The sequence below is a fragment of the Nestor notabilis genome, unplaced genomic scaffold (genome assembly GCF_000696875.1).
Source record: "Nestor notabilis isolate BGI_N333 unplaced genomic scaffold, ASM69687v1 scaffold13018, whole genome shotgun sequence".
Lineage (NCBI taxonomy): Eukaryota > Metazoa > Chordata > Aves > Psittaciformes > Psittacidae > Nestor > Nestor notabilis.
The window spans coordinates 1612-22245 of record NW_009940646.1 but is presented as its reverse complement, the minus strand read 5'-3'; the positions used below and the strand labels follow the sequence as shown (position 1 = coordinate 22245).

At 50.1% G+C, this 20634-nt stretch overlaps 1 protein-coding gene across 1 annotated transcript; it reads left to right on the top strand.

Annotated features, from left to right (window-relative positions):
- Positions 1–1821: 1821 nt before the first annotated feature.
- GLB1L2 (galactosidase, beta 1-like 2) lies at positions 1822–18362 on the top strand (the record flags this gene model as incomplete). Its single annotated transcript, XM_010020464.1, has 19 exons — positions 1822–1881; positions 2966–3163; positions 3381–3449; positions 3731–3826; positions 4768–4876; positions 5167–5259; positions 7915–7996; positions 9922–9986; positions 10910–10994; positions 11895–12032; positions 12343–12423; positions 12629–12735; positions 13105–13251; positions 13603–13674; positions 14532–14610; positions 15111–15198; positions 16607–16721; positions 17446–17562; positions 18006–18362. Coding segments are annotated over 19 exons (1888 nt in total), but the record flags the coding sequence as incomplete, so codon positions are not given.
- Between the last annotated feature and the right edge of the window lie 2272 nt (positions 18363–20634).

Genomic DNA, 20634 nt, shown 5'->3' with positions numbered 1-20634 from the left:
CCTTGGACATCGCCTGTTGTAGCTGGAGGGGGGGGCTTGCGCTTCTCCGTGCCCGCGGGCAGAAGCTTTTCGGTCCCCAGCGCTGGAGATCATACTAAGGCAAAGGAAGATGTGGTTATTCTTTGCATAGACCAGATATAGTCTTTGAATAGAGCAGATGTAGATACTCTTTGCCCAACCTGGTCTAGTGGGAGATGTCCCTGCCCATGGAACTAGATGAGCTCTAAGGTTCCTTCCAACCCACACCATAATAAACTGGGATTTATTACCCCTCGGCTCCCTTTTATAGCTTGGATGTTTTATAACAGGTCCTGACATTCATAGCAGGGCACTGCCTGAGCCTCAGAGCTATAGAAAAGCTTTGATAAGTCGCTGTGTAATTAGAAGCAAAGTTCTTCTAGGGGTGGCCTTGGGTTTGTGCCACGTCCGTTCTTCACAGAGGACTATGGCAAACATGCACCTGATAAAAGGGTGGAAGTCTGCCTGCTCCAAAGTGTGTCTGTAAACCACCATATCCATCAGAACCTGGTGGTTTGCTCCACCTGGGAATAGACTGTGCCAGCAGATGCAGGGATCATTATCCCCACCGTGCTGAACATGCGCCTGGGGCTTCCCTGACCGACACGGGACCATGGTTGCCACCAGGCAGCAAGTCCTGAGTGAAGGCAACTCAAAGCTTTCCCTTTCCTCTGGCCAGATGAAGCTTGGACTGAACAGCAGAGCCCTCTGAGGCAGGTCTGAGTAGAGCTTAGGGGTTAACTGTGAAGCCTCTTGTCTTCTGAAGCCTCTTGTCCTTTAGTGTGGGCAAAGCGAGCTAATGGTCTCCTTGTTTCGACTTCATTTTCCTTCTCCTTCAGCTGCTGTGGGTATGTGGCAGAGCAGTACCAAAGCTAAACCTCTTCTCATCGCAGAGGCCTTCAGCTAGGCTTCTGTTTCACACGCATGAAAAGGCTACTGAGGGCCAGAATAGGGCAGTAACCTTTAGCAGAGACAAAGAAAGGAATCCTTGTGACCTGTGCTGCCATTGTAGCAGTGAGGAAAACAAATCTGGGAGCTATAAATTGCTCTCCAGAGGAAGCACAGAGCCCAAGTGGGAAATCCAGCCCTAGGGAATGGGGTGAAGCTCTGCAAGAGCTTCTTACCAGTGAGAGACACCACTGGAGCCAGGGAGTTGTAAAGTAGGGACCTCGCCAGCTGAGTTATGGCCAGGATTAAGCAAGGGAGCTTAAGTGGTTGGTTTATTTTTATCTGGCTGTGTTTCCTCAGCACTGTTGTGGGCAGGGTACGTTAGGGCTCAGGAACTGGTTGGAAACAGAGGGATATTCCAGACCTGGAGTCTCCAGAGCCCTCGGAGTATTCCACCTGGGGCTTGCCACCGAGTAGAGCTGCTCTTTGGGGAGCTGACCGGCTCTAAGACAGGAGCATGGAGCTGCCATTATAGAAGTGAGGAAAACAAATCTGGGAGCTATAAATTGCTCTCCAGAGGAAGCACAGAGCCCAAGTGGGAAATGCAGCCCGTGGATGGATTGAGAACCACCTCCGCTGCTGGTAAGACTCGTAGTAACTCCTTGGGAGCAACACTGCCGTTCCCAAGCCTCGCCTCACCTCGTCATCCTCTGCCTTACTCCCTGTGTATGCCGTGCCTATTCCTCCACCTTCGAGCTGCTCTGGCTTCGTGCCAGCTCTGTTCTTCCTGCTCCACCTTCCCGGGATACGTTACTCTCTCCTTGCTCCCCGCTCTCTCAGTGGTTTGCTGGGGAATGCACGTGAGCGCCTGTTGGGTGAAGGCTGTCAATCTCTAACCCAGACTTCCTTTTCCAGGTATTACCCGTGCCTGCTGCCGGTTGTTTCAGAGCCCTGTGAGAATGCTGTGCTGCACAGGTACCCCGGGCTTGCCAGCCAGCCCTGCAGTAGCCTGGAAGGCTTAGGCTTAGCTCCTTTAGTCTCCTTGTCTTGTGTTGGAGGGCACCTAATAGCTGCTGCTTAGTAAGCCCTGAGTTGTGAGAGTCCTCACCCTCTGCTAATACCTGCTCTGCACCCAGTGGAGGAGGCAGCTGGAGGTGGAGGCATTTCCCTTCCCCTCTTGCTTTCTCGAGGTGGGAATTCATTCCTCACATCTGGCTGTGAGAAGGTCTCCGAGGAACAAGCTGCTATTGTCCAACTCCTCTGTGTATTCAGGGCTGTGGAAGTGGGGTGATGGAGGCAGTTTAACTGCTTGGGTCTGGGCTTGCTGATGAAGTGTTTTCTTGGTTCAGCTAAAACCAGCTGCAAGGAGATAGGGAATAGTTTCTTACATGCAGGAACCGACCCGAATGGAGCATGAGTACTCAAGGTGGTAAGTGCTGTGGAACCTGGCATCTCCTTTGCTCCTGTGCTTTTGGCAAGTAACATACTATTAGAAGCAGTGAGAGGCAGGTGATGGCAGCTGCCTCTGTCTTTCCTGGGATGAATATAATCCAGGGGGGTTCTTTACATTAAGGAAGAAGCTCTCTCTTCCCAGTGAGGGGACTCTGTTGTTCCATGCATGGAGTTGGAAGGTGTCAGAGGCCACAGGGTATCGATACTGAGCCGCAGCTGCTGTTGGAACAAGGACGTGGAAATCAGTCATCCTCCCGCAAAACAGGGACATCCTAAATGGAATCGCTTAGGAAAGTGTTTGCTGGAATTGGGAGCGAGTCAGGTCCGTGCTCCGGGCTGGAGCAGTGCCACAGGATCAGTCGTAAGAGCGTGGCACAGGGGCTTGGGATGGGAGCTGCGCCCGAAACGAAGAGTAAATACCCATCTGGGCAGATCTCCCGTGTGTTCTGTAGCCTTCTGCCAAACCTGCGTGGCAAAGAGCATGGCTTTGCTCCAGAAGAAGGTCAGAGCTCACCCTGCCGGGTAGGGGAACGTGAGCAGCCTCTCCCAGGGGCTCAGAGGTCTTCGCTGGAGACTGGGTGCTCTTATCTCTGTCTTTCTCTTCCAGGTTTAACTGGAGCGAGCTGGTCCCGCTGCGGTTATGGGGGAGGACCCTTGGCTTGCAGACAGAGCACTCTCAGTTCCTCCTGGAGGGCATGCCATTCCGCATCTTCGGAGGCTCCATGCACTACTTCCGAGTCCCCAGGGAATACTGGGAAGATCGAATGCTTAAAATGAAAGCCTGTGGCTTGAACACCCTCACGACGTAAGTGTCCTCCCTCCCTGGGGCTCTGTCACGTTCAGCCTCTTCCATAGTGGTTGGTTGGACTTTGTCCTTGATCCCAGTTGTTTGAAAGGCCCAAACGACACGTGAACAGGCACTTGCAGCGTGCACAGGATGTGTGCATCGCTCACAGAGGGGGTTTGGTGGGCTTCACAGATGCACCTTTCCACCCCTTCACTGCCCATACTCTGCGTTTCAGGTACGTGCCCTGGAACCTCCATGAAGCAGACAGAGGGAAGTTTGACTTCAGGCGGAACCTGGATCTCAGGTACGTGGTACAGACAGCTCTGCTCCGCATCCTCTTGGGTGGAGGGCAGGAGGGGTGTTGGGTCTGGATGGGGATGTCACTTCCAGCCTCTGAAGTGAAGCCTTGATCAGGCGATGGAGACTCTCTCATTGCTTCTGGAGTCCTGGGAACCTCGAGCTTTAGTACCAGCCCAAGCCTCACCAGGCAGTCGTGGTCCCTGAACTTCACAGTGACTGGTGGATGAGGAGTGCAGGAGGAGGGAGTCTGCAGTCAGCCACTAATGAAGCTCTCTGGCTCTCCAGGGCCTTCCTTTCACTGGCAGCTAAGAATGGACTGTGGGTGATTCTGCGTCCTGGCCCTTACATCTGCTCTGAATGGGACCTCGGGGGTCTGCCCAGGTAAGTGTGTGAGTAATTCACTTGAGGTGAGCGTTTGGGATGGTGGGAAATGCCAAACAAAGGCCCTCATCACACAGTTGAGCCTCCTTCCGAGATTTGGAAGGATGGGCTGGCCCATAACTTGGCCATCCCCCTGCTGTATGCCCTCCTAAAGCCCACAGCTTGCTGCTAAGAGCTGCCTTGGAGACGTCAGCATCGAGACTTGCCTGGTTACTAGATCCCAGTGGAACCACTTGTTTTCCTCACCTTCAAGGAGCACAAACCTCAGCCTTTGGCATCAGGGGGGTCAGGGGTGGAGCTGGGGATTGCTCGTGGCCAGCAGCCAGCTGTGTGTGACATGAGTGCACATATTGCCTTGTATATCTTTATCAGGCAGACAGAAAGCTCTCGGAAAGAGCAGCAGTGCTATTCTCCTTGCACAGGTAAAGCTCGAAGTGTTACAGCACTGCACTGTCCTCCTCTTAAATAAATTGCCCTTTTCTGTGTTAACACCCAACCAGTGAGCTAAGGCTTGGAAGTGAGCAGTAGAAACCATGGGAACAATTCCTGGAAGCTTTGGTGGAGCGATGGTTGGGGTTTGTGAGGGAGCACTTGGTTGCAGAGTGGCCCTGGGGATGCGGGATGGTCCAGAGTAACCCTGCAAGTGGCAGGTTTAGCCCTTGAGATCCTATGGGGAAAGGTAATGAAATGAGCTCGGGCCCAAAATACAGGCCAAAAAGAAGGGAAGAGGTTGGCAGTTGGAGGCTGGACTCACTGCAAGGGGTGAGTGGTGTCCTCCCCTGACTCGGGTGCCCATACCTGCGCTGTGGCCTTGGCCAGTGGCACGGGAAGATCAAGGATTCCTGCCCACATGTGGCTTTGTGCTGGGGGGTGGTGTTACCTCTGCCAGCCCTGGGTGGCCAGGAGGCTCTGATGGCTTCTCTTTGCTGCTTTTCTCATAGCTGGCTACTGCAGGACCCGGAGATGCAGCTGAGGACAACGTACAAGGGCTTCACAGAAGCTGTGGATGCTTATTTTGATCATCTGATGCCTATTGTTGTCCCTCTTCAGGCAAGTCCAGCCCATTAACCCTCTCTGTCCACAAGTGGGGACTGCGTGCACAGAGGAGAGGGGAGCTGTGTGTAATGGCAGCAGGGCTGAAGCAAAACCAAACCAGTGCGTGCTGGGGTTGTCTCTGTCAGCTCTCCAGATCCTCAGGTTTGGTTATACTCAGACTTCGGGAGAGTGGAGCTGAGTCCATCTGAGGCTCCTGCCTCTTCCCTGCAAGCCAGTGCCACTGAGATTTCCATCCCTCTGCTCAGAGAGCCTGGTGAGCAACTTCTCGCTTTCATTCCCAACAGTACAAGAACGGAGGTCCCATCATTGCAGTGCAAGTGGAGAACGAGTACGGTTCCTATGCCAAAGACCCAAACTACATGGCCTATGTTAAAATGGTAACGTTGGCACATTTACTTGTTTCTGGGGTGAATCTCTCTCTCCTGAGCACCTTCCTTGTGGTGTTTTCTTTCTTCTGAGTAACTTCAGAGCATGGCTTCAGAAACCCTGGAAAGCATCAGTGCATAATCCCGCTGCTTTTCCCTTCGTCTTGCATCCTGGAGTGGAAGAGGTGCCATATGAGCCTCTCAGTAGTGATAAGCCTGTGTTCTTATGTCTTCCAGAGAAGAGGCTGATAGGGAAGTGGGGGAGTATCTGGAATAGATAGCTGGCCTTGAAGAAGCTGCCTTCTTCTGGTCCTGTTTTGCTTCTCTTAGACGACATTAGAGAAAGGTTTCTCTTTGTCTCTGACTTCCCTGGATGTGACCAAGCCACTGGGCACACTCCTCAACATGTGTAACCTGGAGCTCAGCATCAGGCAGTTCATTTGCCAAGCTGCCCCCCTTAACCCTTGTCAAACAGAGACTAAACTCTGCCCTGGCTCCTGCCTCTGAACTGAGTGATGGAGAGTTGGCCAGGGCCCAAGGAGGCCCAGGTTATCCCGGTGGATCTAACACCGGGTTGGAAGGAACCTTAAAGATCATCTAACATAAGCCTGGCCTGTTCATTTCCCCCCAGTAGAGCTGCAAGGCAGACACTTAACAAGCTCTCCAGCATCTCTCACCAAGCCTGGTGGTTCATTTCTTCTCACTGGACCCTTAAAAGTGCTGTTACACAAGTGTGCGTGTGCTATAACCTGGATGTCCCCTCCTCTTCTGCTACAGCACTATCAGATCCTCCTTGAAACCCTTTGGGTGCCCCAGCTTCACCTTGAGGTTCCCTCTGGCTCACGTTGCCCTGTTGCTTAAGGCAGAGAGAGGCTTTTGCACTGCATCAGTGGTGTGGCAGGAGCCCTAATCTGCTTAGAGCAGTGCCTGCACTATCTCCATCTCCAATAGGAAGCACATGCCAACACGTGAAGGAGTTAATGGCCAATCTGAGCTGATAATAGATCAACTTGCCTCCCTGTGTCACGCCAGTGGCAAGTATATAAGCAACTGGCTTTCAGAGCCCTGCATGGATGGGGCACAGGGACTCTGTTGTGTCTGAGCAGTGTTGACTCGGTGCTTTTCCATATCTCTTGTCATGCAGGAGCTTGTGATGCTCCACAGGCTTGTCAGCACAGATTTCCCTGCCAGGCCTCCTGTGGGTGTGTTTCTGCAGTGCTGTTTCATCAGATTCTGGTGCTGTGTGCCACATGCATCCGAGGAAGCCCATTGCAGTGGGTAAAGATGGAACTGTGGGAAAGCAGGATTTGCAGGGCATCCTTTTTGGTTGGAGTGGGATCTAATGTGAGGCGGAGCTCCTGTGCTTTGTTCTGGTTTGGGCTTTAAGTGTGAATTCACATCAGCAGCTAGAGGGTATGTTGCAATCCTCCCGGAAGGAATATGCCCATTAAACCTCCCCCCTTCCCCAGCTCATGGAACACCTGAAATCCCTGTGCTTGCCTCACTCATGTGGGTGCAGAGCCATGCAAGGGTGTATTGGCAGCTCCCTCCCCACACAGAGCAGGAGCTGGGATTAGCTGAGCACACACCTGGGTCTGTTGCTATTCCTGGTTTCTCTGCTGTGCCCTGAAATCCCCTAAGCCATTTCAATGTGTGGCAGCTCTCTGCTGGTTCTCCAGTTTACACTTGTGTTCAGAAGGAGAGCAAGAAACTTCACATTAATGCAGTGCTCAATCTAATCTGGGTTCGAAACGCCAGTCCCTCAGTAGCTGGATTTTGTCAGATACCTGCATCCAGTCAAGCATCAATAAGTAATTCCAGGTTGATGAACTAACCTGGTTGTCCTGACTCTGAATTGGGCTTGACTTTTAACCTCTGTGTTGTATTTCTTCTCTACTGTGGGCTGTGTGGAATGCTCCACTGTGCTCTTTGTGCAGGCTGGTACCATCTGCAGAGGTTTCTCTGAACACACAGCAGGCATGAGCCAGTTGCTGTTACTTTATCTCCTATAAATGCCTTTATCACCACTTCAGAGTTAGGAATTCAGAAGGAGGGGGCTAAAGGCTTGTTTTTAAAGCTCCTTGAGGCTGAGGGAGTGACTTCCCTGCAGGTACAGTGAAAAGAGGGGTGAATTTGGGCTTTCCCAGTCTCTCCTTCAAACAGGAGCAAGCAGAAGAGAACAGTCCTGATGGGAAGAGCCTTGTGTGTGCACGTGCATTCTAAAACCTCAGAGTCCTGTTTCATGCAGAGGAGAACCTGTAAATTCATTGACTTGCCTGTTCAAGAACACAGGTACCTGGGCTGCCCGTCATGCATTCACTGGCACATCAGCTTCCATTACCACTCAGGAAGGGTGAGCTGCTCTGCTTTGTCTTCTTCCACCTGAAGCCTTCTTTTGATGCAAAACAGAGCTCAGAAGAAGGAGTTTGATGCATCAACTTTCCAATCCAGCTTTCTAAGACACAAGGAAGTTTGTCAGTTGTCTTTAAGCTGGGAAAAGCAGGCAGGGAAGCTTCAGGAGCAATGGGAAATGTCACAGGAAGAACGGTTCTTACCAAGCCACTCCCAGGTTCAAGCTCTCCCCAGAGGTGGTGACAATGCTTTAATACCCTGAGCAACACTCAGCTCAGGCTCTTAACACAATTGCTTCTCCTCTTTCTCATTTAGGCCCTGCTAAACAGAGGGATTGTGGAAATGTTAATGACCTCAGACAACAAGAACGGGCTGTCCTATGGCTTAGTGGCAGGAGGTATGTGCTTGGAGGAGGTATGTGCTTGGAGGAGGTATGTGCTTGTAGCAGGTATGTGCTTGGAGGAGAGCAGGGTAAGGCTGTTCTTTGCAAGGGCAGCTGATGAAGCACAGCCTTTGGGTAAGAGCAGTACGATCCCTTCACTAAGCTGCACCCATTCACTGTGTTGGCCAGATTAAAAGGCTGGAAATACTACTTTGTTATTGCTTCATTTCAATAGATATTAAACAAATACCTCAGCCACTATTAACAGTAATAACTTAAGAATAAGATACCCACTTTGCAATAAGAAAGAGAATGAAAAAGTCCATCCAAACCTTGCTTCACAGATACAACATTCTGCAAGGTTAGTGGTTTGGGGCAGCCCTCTCTGTGCAGCCAGCTTGCTCTGGGCTGTTGCAGCCTCTGGTAGGTAGGTGAAGGAGGGTGTCATTTGCTAAGCTCATGCAAAGACATTTCCCTTCTATTTTTCCTCCTCTTGTTTTTATATGACGGGGTTTATATGCCCAGGTTGGACACAGGGGCTTGGAGCAACCTGCTCTAGTGTGAGGTGTCCCTGCCCGTGGCAGGGGGTTGGAAGTGGATGAGCTTTAAGGTCCTTTTCAACCCAACCCATTCCATGATTCTATGACAGTAAGAGAGGGACAAATTCAGCCCATGGCCCTACACCAGTACCGTGTCTTCTCACATGTGCTCTGGTGGTGTGCAGCAGTGTTCAGCCATAACCACACAGAGTCACTCTCTCCCTGGCAGAGAGCTGCAGTGTGGGGCTGGTGTGGAAATCCCTCTTTAGCCCTCCCTATCTCCTGTGGGAATGTTTATTGCCTTGGAGCTCGTGTTTGGAGTTGCCTTTTCCAGCGTGTTGCATGCTGAGAGCTCTTTGATACCAATTTGCCTCTTAGAAGTCATAACAATCTGCTCATTAGAGTCAACATGTCAAGTAATCAGATGTGTGGAATAACTGGGGCTCGGAGCAGTAGAGCAGCAAGGAGATTATGGAAGCACTACAGGGGAGAGAACAAAACCCACTGTAGAAATGGGGAAGAAAATAGAGAAGACTCTGTACTGGAGCTGAAAACGAATGTGTTTTTGTTGATTCTGATCCCCAGTGGTGTACTGAGCTCTTTCTGAGAAGCATTTGTAGGTTCCTCTTAATGCCAGGAGCAGCCTGTTTGTGGAAAGCTGGGTGTATGTGGGAAGTACGTCCTGTGGGAAGGATGGAGAAGGCTTTGGGGGCTGGTTCTCTGCACCCTTCTCAGTGGTGTGCTGTTAATCTGCATGAGGAGCAGAATTGGGCACGTTCACCTTCAGGATTGCCAAGTAATGCTAAATCCAGCTATGCAGCAGCTCGCAGAGAGAGGTTTTCCTGCTCCAGTGCTGGAAGCTTATGGAGTGACTTTGGCTGCACATGCAGCACACACCAATAGCTGCTGGTTCTGCACAGGGCAGAAGCACAGATTAAGCTTCCCATTTCTATGTGCTTCACTGGTACCGTGGTTTCTCTTGCCCACCCCACAGACATGACAAGCTCTAAGATAGTGGGCATTGATTCCCAGCGCCTGGAAGCTGAGCGTGGCATCCAAACTAATAAGTTTGCCTTGATGTGGTGCTTTTTATCTGAGGTTTCATCCAAGTGCTTTACAGCCTCTTAACTAAAGCTCGTGAGCTACTCTGATGCTCTCTTTCTGGTGTCTCTGAACATGAGAGCCACAGAGATGGCCTGCAAGTATTCCACTGTGTGCTGCTGTCCAGTTGGATTCTGCACACCAAGTGAAGGCTTTGATGGGAAACTGCGGAGTGAGGAGGTTGTAAGGGTGGTTCAGAAGATGCTCCACGTCCCCCTGAGCTCGTGCTGGATTCCCAATGGCCCCTCAGGCGTTTTGCACGTGGTTAAATGAATAAAGCCTTTTTCTTCTCCCCAATAGCACTGGCCACTGTTAACTTCCAGAAGCTGGAACCTGGGCTGCTGAAACATCTGGACTCAGTGCAGGTAAGGTGCAGGAGACCTTTGTTTAGCTCAGTTTGGAAGGAGCTCTTGTCTCTGTTACGTTACCTTTTCCTCGTTAAGGTCTTTTATTCCAGAGGGTGGTAAAACTCCTCCTTTGGATGAGTTTATTAGGGGTGGATTGATGAAACATTCCCAAGAGCTGCTCTGAACCTGGAACAATTAGATTCCTACAGGCAGCTGCAGTTGTTTTCTCCTAATGAAACATGAGGGGCTTTAATGCCACTTAATGTGGCCGTTCCATGTGGCATCAGATAAAACCCCTGTGAAATAAAGGGCAGAATTCCCTTGGCTAGGAATGGGTGCTGTGAGGAGGGAGTGCCAGCCAGGCTGAGCTCCTGGCCAGTGGGATGGGACCGGGTGGAATTCCCAAGAGCTAAAGCAGGCTGTGACAAATGGGAAGCAATTGCTCTGTGGCTGCAGTTGCAGAGCTTTCTAATGAAGACCTAATTCCTGCAAAGGCGAATTCCTTGCTGCCAGCACCATGTGCAGCATTAACAAGGCATTAAGCTGCTCGGGGCTGCTGTTGTGCCTTGGCAAGCACTCAGTGCCGTGCACCTGCACGCTCGGGGCTGGCACTGAGAAGCTGACATCCCTAAATGCCTATTTCCAGGAGCAAAGCAGTGACAATTGGTTTGTCTTTGTGCTCTGGCTCTGCCAAACCCCAGCATCCAGAAGTGTTTGGTGGCACCTGGTTGACTGCTGTGGGCTTTGTGCCTTAGCAGAGGACTTCTCTGCTTCGCTGGTGTGTTCTGGGTGCTGCAGGCCCCCAGCATCTTGTTCACAGCTCTTGGGTGCTTTTATTATACCAACTTGAGAAGAAGACACTTGCAAACCACGTTGTCAAACTGTGTTTGAACAGAAGAGCCAAGTCTCCGTTTTAACCCTTTGGTTTTGTTTTGCTACAGAGAGATCAGCCCAAGATGGTGATGGAGTATTGGACTGGATGGTTTGATAACTGGGGGGGCCCTCACTATGTCTTCGATGCAGACGGTGAGCACCATATCCTGCTCCTGTAGGTCCCACCACAGTTTTCAGCCCTGCTGTAACCTTTGCTTAGTGGGAGGCTTTGGAAATGAGGAGCCCCTCAGTGAGTGGGTCCTGTTGCTGTGGCTTTTCTTCAGTAGTGTCAGTAAATGGCAGCTCTTGTGATGATTGTTTTCCTTTCTGTTTCTTAAGGAGGGGCTCTGGGGTGTGCAGAGAGTCAAACACCCCGAGGTAGGAAGGTATTTCGTAGGGCTGGAGCTGCTCTGGAGCCAGGCTGAGAGAGCTGGGCTGGTTCAGCCTGGAGAAGAGAAGGCTCCTGAAGGGGAGACCTTAGAGCAGCTCCAGTGCCTAAAGGGGCTCCAGGAAACCTGGAGAGGGGCTTTGGACAAGGCCCTGATTTAAATCCTCAGTCTCACACCTTCTGAAATGGATCCTTCTTCTCTAGTTTAAAAGCTCATTAGGAAGGAAAAGTAGTACTGAAAACACCCAACCCAAACAAACCCTCCAGAACCTCCTGGGCATCTAACCCAGATGCTGTAGAAGCTCTGAAAGCAGAGCTGTGTAAGACTATTGCAATGACGGTCTCATCCTCCTGCAGTTGTCTTTGTAATGGGCTCATTAGTGGTTGAGTAGAGCAGGCTGACTGAGTAGTGCTCCAAACTCCTCTGCTTAGAAGCAGAATTCCTGCTCAAGGACGTGAGCTTTATCCTTTTTCACATATAGGAGAGGGGTATTTGAACGTATCAGTGTGTCAATAGACATGCTGCTCTTCCCGAAGGCAAAATCCATATCCCAATCCAAACCCCTGTAATGATAGCGACTGGCAAGGACCAGAATGTTTGTCTGGAGGAGCTTCAGCCTAGCTTCTTGCTCTGTGGCCTTCCTGGCACTGCCCTTCCTTTACAGAAATGGTGAACACTGTAGCCAGCATCCTCAAACTGGGAGCATCCATCAATCTCTACATGTTCCACGGAGGCACCAACTTTGGCTTCATGAACGGTGCTTTGGAGGCTGACGAATACAAGTCAGATGTCACCAGTTACGGTGAGTTTTCTTGCACTGCCTTGCCCATGCACCTATGGAGTGCAGCTCACACTCCCTCGTGGGCTGGTTACACTTGACAGAAGCATTGAGAAGTGATCCCTACCACCACTTCTTCATGGAGAGATGAGTCGGAACGTAGCTCAGAAGCAAATACCCGTGTCAAAGGGGGGTTACAGTAGTGTCTCCTCTTTCCATACCTATTCCAGGGTGTGGAGAATGCCCTCATTCTGAATGGGGAATAGGAGTCACAGCTGACAACTTTGCCTCATGTCAATAGTGCTGTCTCAGAGCTGCTGTGCTGCTCTTTCAGATTATGATGCTGTGCTGACAGAGGCTGGAGATTATACATCCAAATTCTTCAAGCTCCGACAGCTCTTCAGCATGATCATTGGTAAGGAGAAATCCAGACCCAAGTCACTGTCCTGCCTCCAGTGTTCAATCAGAGACGGGCTCCAGCTCGTTTAGCTGGAGCCCTGTGGCTCTGGTTGGTTCTTGGCCTAAAGATGGGAGGGAGAACCAGAGGAGCCTTTAAATCTGTGCTGGCTTTTTGCACCTCAGAGAGTTGTTTCATCTTTCTCTTTCTTTTTGCATCTCAGGCCAGCCTCTTCCTCTCCCTCCTGTGATTGAAAGCAAGGCATCCTATGGTGCAATCCTGTTGCATCAGTACATCTCTCTCTGGGATGTGATACCATCTCTTCTACAGGTAGTACTACCAATCTTAATGCCAAAAGGCATCACTCCTTGGGTGGGAAGGGCAATTAGCGCTTGTTATCCCATGAGGATAAAGTTGGGGCATGATTCTATGATATGCAAAGGAGGCAAATCTTTTATGTCACCTTTTTTACCGCTGCTTCTCTTGGAATCTCAGTTTGGCAAGTCCTTGGCTCCCTTTTCTGGCACCTTCATGGCTGTGGCTTTCAGAGAGCCACAGGTAGTTCAGGTTGAACGGGAGGTTTACAGGGTAAATGTAGCCTGTGGCAGAGTGGAACACCTATCTGCACTGAATTGCCTCTGGGTACCCTGGTAATGCTGAGAGGCCAGCTCTGCCCTTCAATCTGTCTCTCCTTTGCAGCCCATAAAGTCAGAGTTTCCCATTAACATGGAGAATCTGCATCTGAATGATAGCAGTGGGCAGTCGTATGGGTACGTGCTCTATGAGACTGTCATATTTGGTGGTGGCCATCTCCATTCAAGGAACCACGTCCGTGACCGAGCACAGGTAAGGAGCAGAGGGACCAACCTAAGTCAAGATGTGAGTGCTTTGGACTTGGCAGGTGGGCAGGAAATGGGTCAACCATGAAGGGAAATGGAATGTTCTCAGCTAAGCCCCAACCTTTAATCGTTTGTGAATGAGGTTGAGGTTCCAGTCTGCTGAAACTGATGTCTTTAAACAGCTGAATATTGAATGTTCTGAGAGATGCTGTGATTTTCCTCCCCTACTTCGAGTAAATCAGTGACACTGAGGTCTAGTTGCAAGTAGAGGCAATTTCCTCCCCAAATACAGCTTCATGCAACTATAACAGTGTAACTGATGAGAAGTGACTCTCCTCTCTTGTGCTCTGCTCTGCAGGTGTTTGTTAACACCATGTATGTTGGTGAGCTGGACTACAACATAGTGGAGCTCTCCATTCCTGAAGGACAGGTAACTGACTGGAGATGGCTCGCAGCAATAGGATGTGGATAATGTGACCAAGACTGCTAAAGAAGGCATCTCCCCCCTAATCCATTTAACAGTAACCTGACACAGGGAATGGTCGTTATACCCCAACGAGACACTATTTCACTAGTGAAGTACAGGGTGATTTCAGTGCCAAGTGACTATTTGTGCCTGAGAAGTGCACAAGAAGAAGTCTTCTCCATGGAGAAGACTCAAGTCCTGTTGTCCTTGCTGCACAAAATTTACAGCCTTCTACAACTGCAACTGTAGACATTAAGTATTGTGTAGGCTTCACCTTCCTTAGCACAAAGCAGCTTTTAAGGGGGTTTGGGGGCTTTTGCACGTTTTAGGACTTAAATAAAATGAGGGGGAATGTCTCTTCTTAGCTCTGAGAGTAGTCTTACCCTGGCAGAAGCTGGCAGTAAGACTAGTACATTGATTGAAGCATGTCAACAGAGCTGTGCGTGGCTCCTACGAGTAGGTGAGTGGGTTGGATAGAGGGGTTGTTCTTATGACTTGAGGGAGAGCTGTATGACATGAGCTGTACTATGTCAAACTCCATTTCTGGCTCTGTGGGTGAGACCAAAGTGGTACTTCACGTTTCAACAGCTTATGAAAAGGCTGAATGTTCCTCAGGGGCATCACTACTTGTAGTAGGTAGAAGATACTATCCTGCCCCATGGTCCAGAGCTTTCAACAGACAAATTGCACCTGCCAAAGGTATTGGTGCCACCTCCCCTCTCTTAAACACATCTACTGACCTCTGTTAGCCAGGCATTAGGGCTGATAGAGCACATGCTGAGCACTGGTCCAGCTGATGCTTTTCCTTGTCTGTCTTACAGGGATTCAGGCAGTTAAGACTCTTGGTAGAGAACCGTGGTCGTGTCAATTATGGCCTGGCACTGAACGAGCAGAGAAAAGGTAAGTTAAGTTCTTTGTTCTCCCACTGTCCTAGATAGTTCTCTGAGTTTAAACACTGTAGAACTGGGTTTGATACTGGAGGATCACAACAGTTAAAAGCTCACCCAATACCAGGAGGAACAAATTGCACCCTGCTGAGCAGAATGTACTGACATGTTCAAGTCTGACACACAGTTGTGGAGCTGAAAGAGGTCAAACCCCCAGGATTCTGTTTTAGTGGGGAGTTATGTGCAAAAACTACACAAAATAGACTAATGGACTTGGGCACGTGGCTGTACACACTTCATTTTGCCTGCAGAAGAGGTGCACAAAGCCTCTGTGCTGCTTATATAGTCTCAACTGCAGGCCTGTAAGTAAGATTAGGACCCAGCTTTGCCTGCTACATGGAGGATGACTTTATCTAACAAGAATGTGGCTGCTTTCCATCCTCTGCTGTTCCTCACCTTGAAATAGGACAATTTCTCTGCTTTAGCTCTTCATCACCCCCATTGCTCTTGCAGGCTTAATTGGTGATGTCTTCTTGAATAATACCCCCTTGAGGAACTTCAAGATTTACAGCTTGGAGATGAAACCTGCCTTCATGAAAAGGTTTGTGGGATCAAAAGCTCTTTTCTTCCTCATTTGAGACCAGCTGTTTACCAACAGGGCTAAATCTCCTCCGTAGCAGTTCCCTGTATGAGGCAGCACAAGGTAAAGTAGGTGGCACTTGATCTATCCCATGATTTTGGGGTGAAATGTATTCTCACTGTGGAGGATTTCAAGGCTTCCTTCATAGCAGGGTTGGATCAGGCTGGTAAAAGCATGGCTTACCCAAAGGGATGGGTCCCAACATACCCAGGGCTGGACTTGATCATCTGAAAGGTCTTTTCCAGCCTGCTTGGTTCTGTGAGTCTCTGTTGGAGAATCACATCAGCAACGTGACTTAGTAATTTAAACTCACAAGAGATGGATTAACTCCAGGAAGCTACTAATAGTACATGAACAAGGAGGGGAAAGTTAAGGAGCCTCTGTTATAGACAGAGAAAGCCTTAGCAAGTGTTTCAGGCAACAGATGCCCTATGGACTCTGGCCACCATCCAGAGAGGCTGTCTGCAGCTTGTTCACACCACAGAGTAACACGTGTGCACCCCCTGAGATCTCACAGCTCCTGTGTTGTGTTGTAGGAAGGAGAGAGGCCATGAAATGGCTTTTCAAAGGGATCTGGACATTTCCAAGAGGTGCTGGGGGACTATTGGAAGGGTATTGAGGGCGTAACTCCCATCCCCTTGGACTGCAAGTGAACTGCCATAACCCAGGCTAAAGTGAGGTTAATCAACACTCCACAGGGTTATTGGCAATTGCCCAGGAGCAGCAAAACACAGTCAGCTCAGAGCCACTTCACTGGGTGGGAGGATGGGAAAGGCTTTTAGCTTGACTGCTCCCCAGTTACGCAACTGCACTGGATCAGCAACTTCCCCGATTCCCAAGAGCTGCACTTCATAAGGGTCAGAAGGAACATGTGGGACTCCCACACTCCTCTTTTCCTCTTCTGTTTGTCCCCTGCTCTCAAACTGTTGCCACGGGTAAGAAATGGTGCCAGATTGCCCCCAGTTACTGCAGACTCACACGGATGTGTCCGTGTTCCTCACCTGGAATGTGTGGTTTGAATCCTATCACGTTTTCCTTCAGCACATGCCAGCCACGTGCAGTTCACCTTGCACCATGGTGCCTGAAGGAGGATGGGCACGTCAGCAGTGTTAGAGATGGTGATAGCCCCCTAGATCCTTTCTCTTTGTACCAGGAATTGGCCTGTGGGTGATGCGACAAGCACAGGATAACAAAGACTCCAGCACACTTAAGTGGAGGGCAGAGATCAGCTGAGTGCTTGCCTTGACTGTCTGCAGGAGATGCACACTTCATCCCTTTGCAGCATGCAACGGCTTGACATTGCAGGCATGCAAAGAAATAGCAACCTTCTTGTGACAACTCCCTGCTGTGTTTGCTCCTTCTCTTCCAGCTTGCAGCACGTCGCTGGCTGGAGCGCGGTCCCAGATTACTTTGTTGGTCCAGCTTTCTTCCGTGGAAGGTTGTGGATAGAGCATCAGCCACAGGACACTTTCCTGAAGCTACAGGTAAGTCCCTTGTCTTTCCTGTTTCAAGAGGCTTGGGAGCTGGTTAGTCTGGACATCAGTCTGTAGTGGGCCTGATAGGAGAACACGTGCAGTGCTGACCCTGCAGAGCTGCTCCTCAACTGATAAGTCTTCTCTTCTTGCCATACAAAGGCTATTTTCTAGTTGCAGAGCACAGCAAAGAAAGGAGGCACTGGTTTTATCCCTGCCTCCTCAATGGGGCATGGAAAGAGGCACCACTTTGCAGGCATGGCCTGAGAGCTAACGTTCACATCTTCCTTCTGTGGCTTGTTACTGCTCTTGCAGAGAACTGGAGATATGAAGTATTATTCAACTTCCTTCTCTGATTTCATTCCCTTCAAGCCCAGGTTGATGCCAGTCATTACTGTAGTGCTCCCTTTTCCATTTATGCTTTGCTGTCAGTGCAGGATTTCTGTCACTTGGGAATAGGTGAGGGGAGATGTTCTGTGCTTGGGAAGAAATCAAAATGTGCCTGTCAAAAGGATGAGGTTTTCCCCTACAAGCACGAATCTTGAGAAGCTTTATCCTTTTCATCAGCACATCAAGGAGAACTCCTGTTCAACAGGGCTTAAATGTTCCTGCCTTCAGGGAGAGCAAGCGGAAACCCTGCAGGAAGAATGCAAGTGTGGAGCAGACTGAATTCCCTGCGGGAATGCCAGCCAGGCAATAGAGCTGCCACAGTAACCCTGTGCTGTCTTGGTTCTAGGGCTGGGAAAAAGGAGTTGTGTTTGTCAACGGGCAGAACCTGGGCCGCTACTGGAAGATTGGACCTCAGGAAACACTCTACCTGCCTGGCCCCTGGTTACGGAAAGGGAGCAATGAGGTGAGAGGTTTCCCTTTGCTTGTTTGGTGCAAGATCCTGCTCTGGGTCAGGTCCCAAAGAGCTGGACATAGACAGTGTATTGATGACCCGTGTCCAGCTGAAAACCAGGGCAACACAGAGGAAGGAGACTGGTCTCTCCTAAGGTCTGTGAGGTGAGGGAGGGTGCTGCTCTCCAGTGGGTTCTGGCTCTGACAGCCAGTAGGACATGATGAGGATGGCAGCTCACCTTCAAAGCCATCACGTTCCAAATCAAGACAAACCTGCTTCGATGCTGGTTCATTTGCAGCATCGTGTGGTGCTGAAGCAGCAGCCCAGTCGCTGTTCAGAGCTCTCTAAACGCTGCTGCCTTTCCCTGCTGTGACCGTGTGCCTTTTCCTCCTCCAAATACTGACACTAGCTCAGCCTTTGTGTGAGGAACTCTCATATGTCCCTTTCTTCTGCAGATTGTCATTTTTGAGGAGCGCACTGCAGGAAGGATAATACAGTCTGTGGACATTCCTTATTTAGGAAGGACCCAGTATGTGGACTGATGAGAGCTTCTTCCCCACTTTTGGTTCACCTTGAACATTCCTGGTTGCATGGCTGGGACGTGATGGCCCAGGCACTTGGGCATGTTAAATCCCACTAGACCCAGGTAAAGGATTTACTCTTTGGCAGTAAGTTCAGAAGAGAGACTGGGCCCTGAAGGTGGGTCTGTTGTTTCATAGATGGATGTGGAAGCTCATCTCCCTGGACTACTGAGGACCCACAGCTTGGATGGCTGCGCGTGATGCTATGGACAGTCTGAATGTGGGAGGGTAAAAGTGCTGGAGGCAGGAGAAGGAGAAAGAACTGAAATCATCTGAACTGAAAGCTGAGCTCAGTGACTTTCAAGATGTGTTATTATTGGCCTCCTCGTTCCTATCATTAGATAGTGAGAAAATAGTTGGTGAACATGGGAGGAACCAGGTGTGGAAACCCAGGCAGAACTCAGCAACTCGCTCTGGAAAGAGGCCGTTTACTTGTTGACTTGTTGGAAGCCAAGTTGGTTGTCAAGTGGCTTTAATTCAAGCTGTTTTTCCACTAAGTTTTACTCTGGAGGTTTGTGTCTCTCTCTCAAAAAGGAGAAAAAAGGTTTTAAGAAGTGAACTGTGTGTTGTCCTCTGTCAAACATGTCAGTGTGTTTCAGGCCAGGCGGGACCGAGAGCTTGCAAGGAGGAGGAAGGACAAGTTAGCCTTCTAGTCATCCCTCCACCCTGCTCTCACTGGGAAACACCTACAGGTGAAATTCCCCCTCGTAAAAAGAGCAGGGATCAGATCTGGGTTGGGATAGAAGGGATTTGCAGGCATGGCTGCAGGTGGGAGAGCACATCCATCCTTCCTAGTTAAACCCACTGTGAAACCTTGGGATCTTGGGTCCCGTTTTCTTTTTGTCCCCCAAAAGAGAAAGCCAGGATTTAGGGAAACGTGACCTGTTGGTCTGAACTCCCAGCTCAGCAGCCACTGAGGAGCTGCCATCTCTGGAGGGGAGAGGAAGAGGTCAAATTCTAGCTGGGAATCTCCGGGAAGCCGCTCCAGGCCCTGCTTTGTGTCCCAGTAACCAGAGGAGCTGGGCTATGGGGGAAGCACCAGGCATGGTCTCTGGTGATGGAGTTTCAGGGTATGCTGGCTCTTAGAAACCATAGTTTTATTTAACAAATGTCAGTACAGTTTGTTTCAAACTGAGGACAGTGCAGCTGGAACACCCTCCATCCATCCTGCTCTCACCCAGCACACCGCGCGCTGCTCCCCACCACCACCGCGGCCTCTCTGCACGTTGGAAGGGTCCAGGCTGGTGGGACCAGTGTATGGTTGTGTTCAGGACTCGAGCCTTTCCCTTGCAAGGAGGGGAAGGTTGCAACCCAGCAGGGACTGGAATTAAGAGGAGTGAAACCAAACATGCAGCTGGGGGAGGACGCAGCAGTTGGAAACGATTCCAGTGGTAGGAAAACTTGTTGTAGTCCTTTTCCAAGTGTCTCTTTGCACTCTAGGCTTTGCAGACTGAAGTGAACTTGGAGGGTTCATCCACTAACAGAGTCAATCTGCTGCAGTGCAGATGGCTACTGCTTTAATACAAGATACCCCCACCCCGTTCCCATAGAGCAGCCAGCAGCTTTCTAGCCAAGTAGCTCTTCAGCCAGCACACCTAAAGGAGCGTTTCTGTAAGGCTTTGGGACTGGGAGCTGGGGAATGCCACTCTTCCCAAGGGCTTGATACACAGTGGGAGGAAATAACTTACCAAAAATAGATTGTTTGAGATCTGAGGAAATACACAACGTTTCCAGGGTTACTTTTCCCCTCGTTTCAAAGGTAAAATTGTGCTTCAGACCTTTTTGAAGGAATTGGGACAATGATGGAGGTGGGGGGGGGGAGGTTGATCAAAGGTTTAAATACAACATGAAGGGGGAGGTAAGTTCGGGGTGTTGTTAATGGGGAGAAGGGGGATGTTGTACCTCAATGTGTTCCTCAGCAAGTGTGTCAATCTCAACTACAGAGCTAACCAAGGTAGTAGCACCCAGGTTCCTCTTCTGCATTGCTCAGTCCTGTGTCTCACTGAGGAGCAAAACACAGTTTCATCAGAGAACACGCTTCCATCGGGGCTATCTCGGGTCCTTTGATGTTCAGAACACACACACTGTGTTTTACAGAGATAGTTCATCAACCTACCTCGAGCCAGGTGCTGAAGAGCACTAAGCACAGGATCCCCTTTACAAGGGTGCTGCTCGATCCATCCCAAGTTACCTCTGGAACTGCTCCAGCAGCTGTATGGCCTGGCTCTGGAAGAGGGGCTGGGGCTGAGGGGTACATTCCAGTATGACTAAACTCAGCTTTTATCACTAAATCCCTCATTTTAAGCAGTTAACCTCATTTTTTAAGGGTGGAAATTAGGCTTTAGCGAAGAGCATCCTTCGGAGAATCCCTCACCTAACACTCAACGTGAGCCGGGATTTGAGACTGGATCCAGGGTTGTGGTGTGTGGCCACAATACTCTCATTAAACCCCACTCCCAATTGCTTTAGCAGGGATGAATAGAGAACCACACGCTGTAACCAT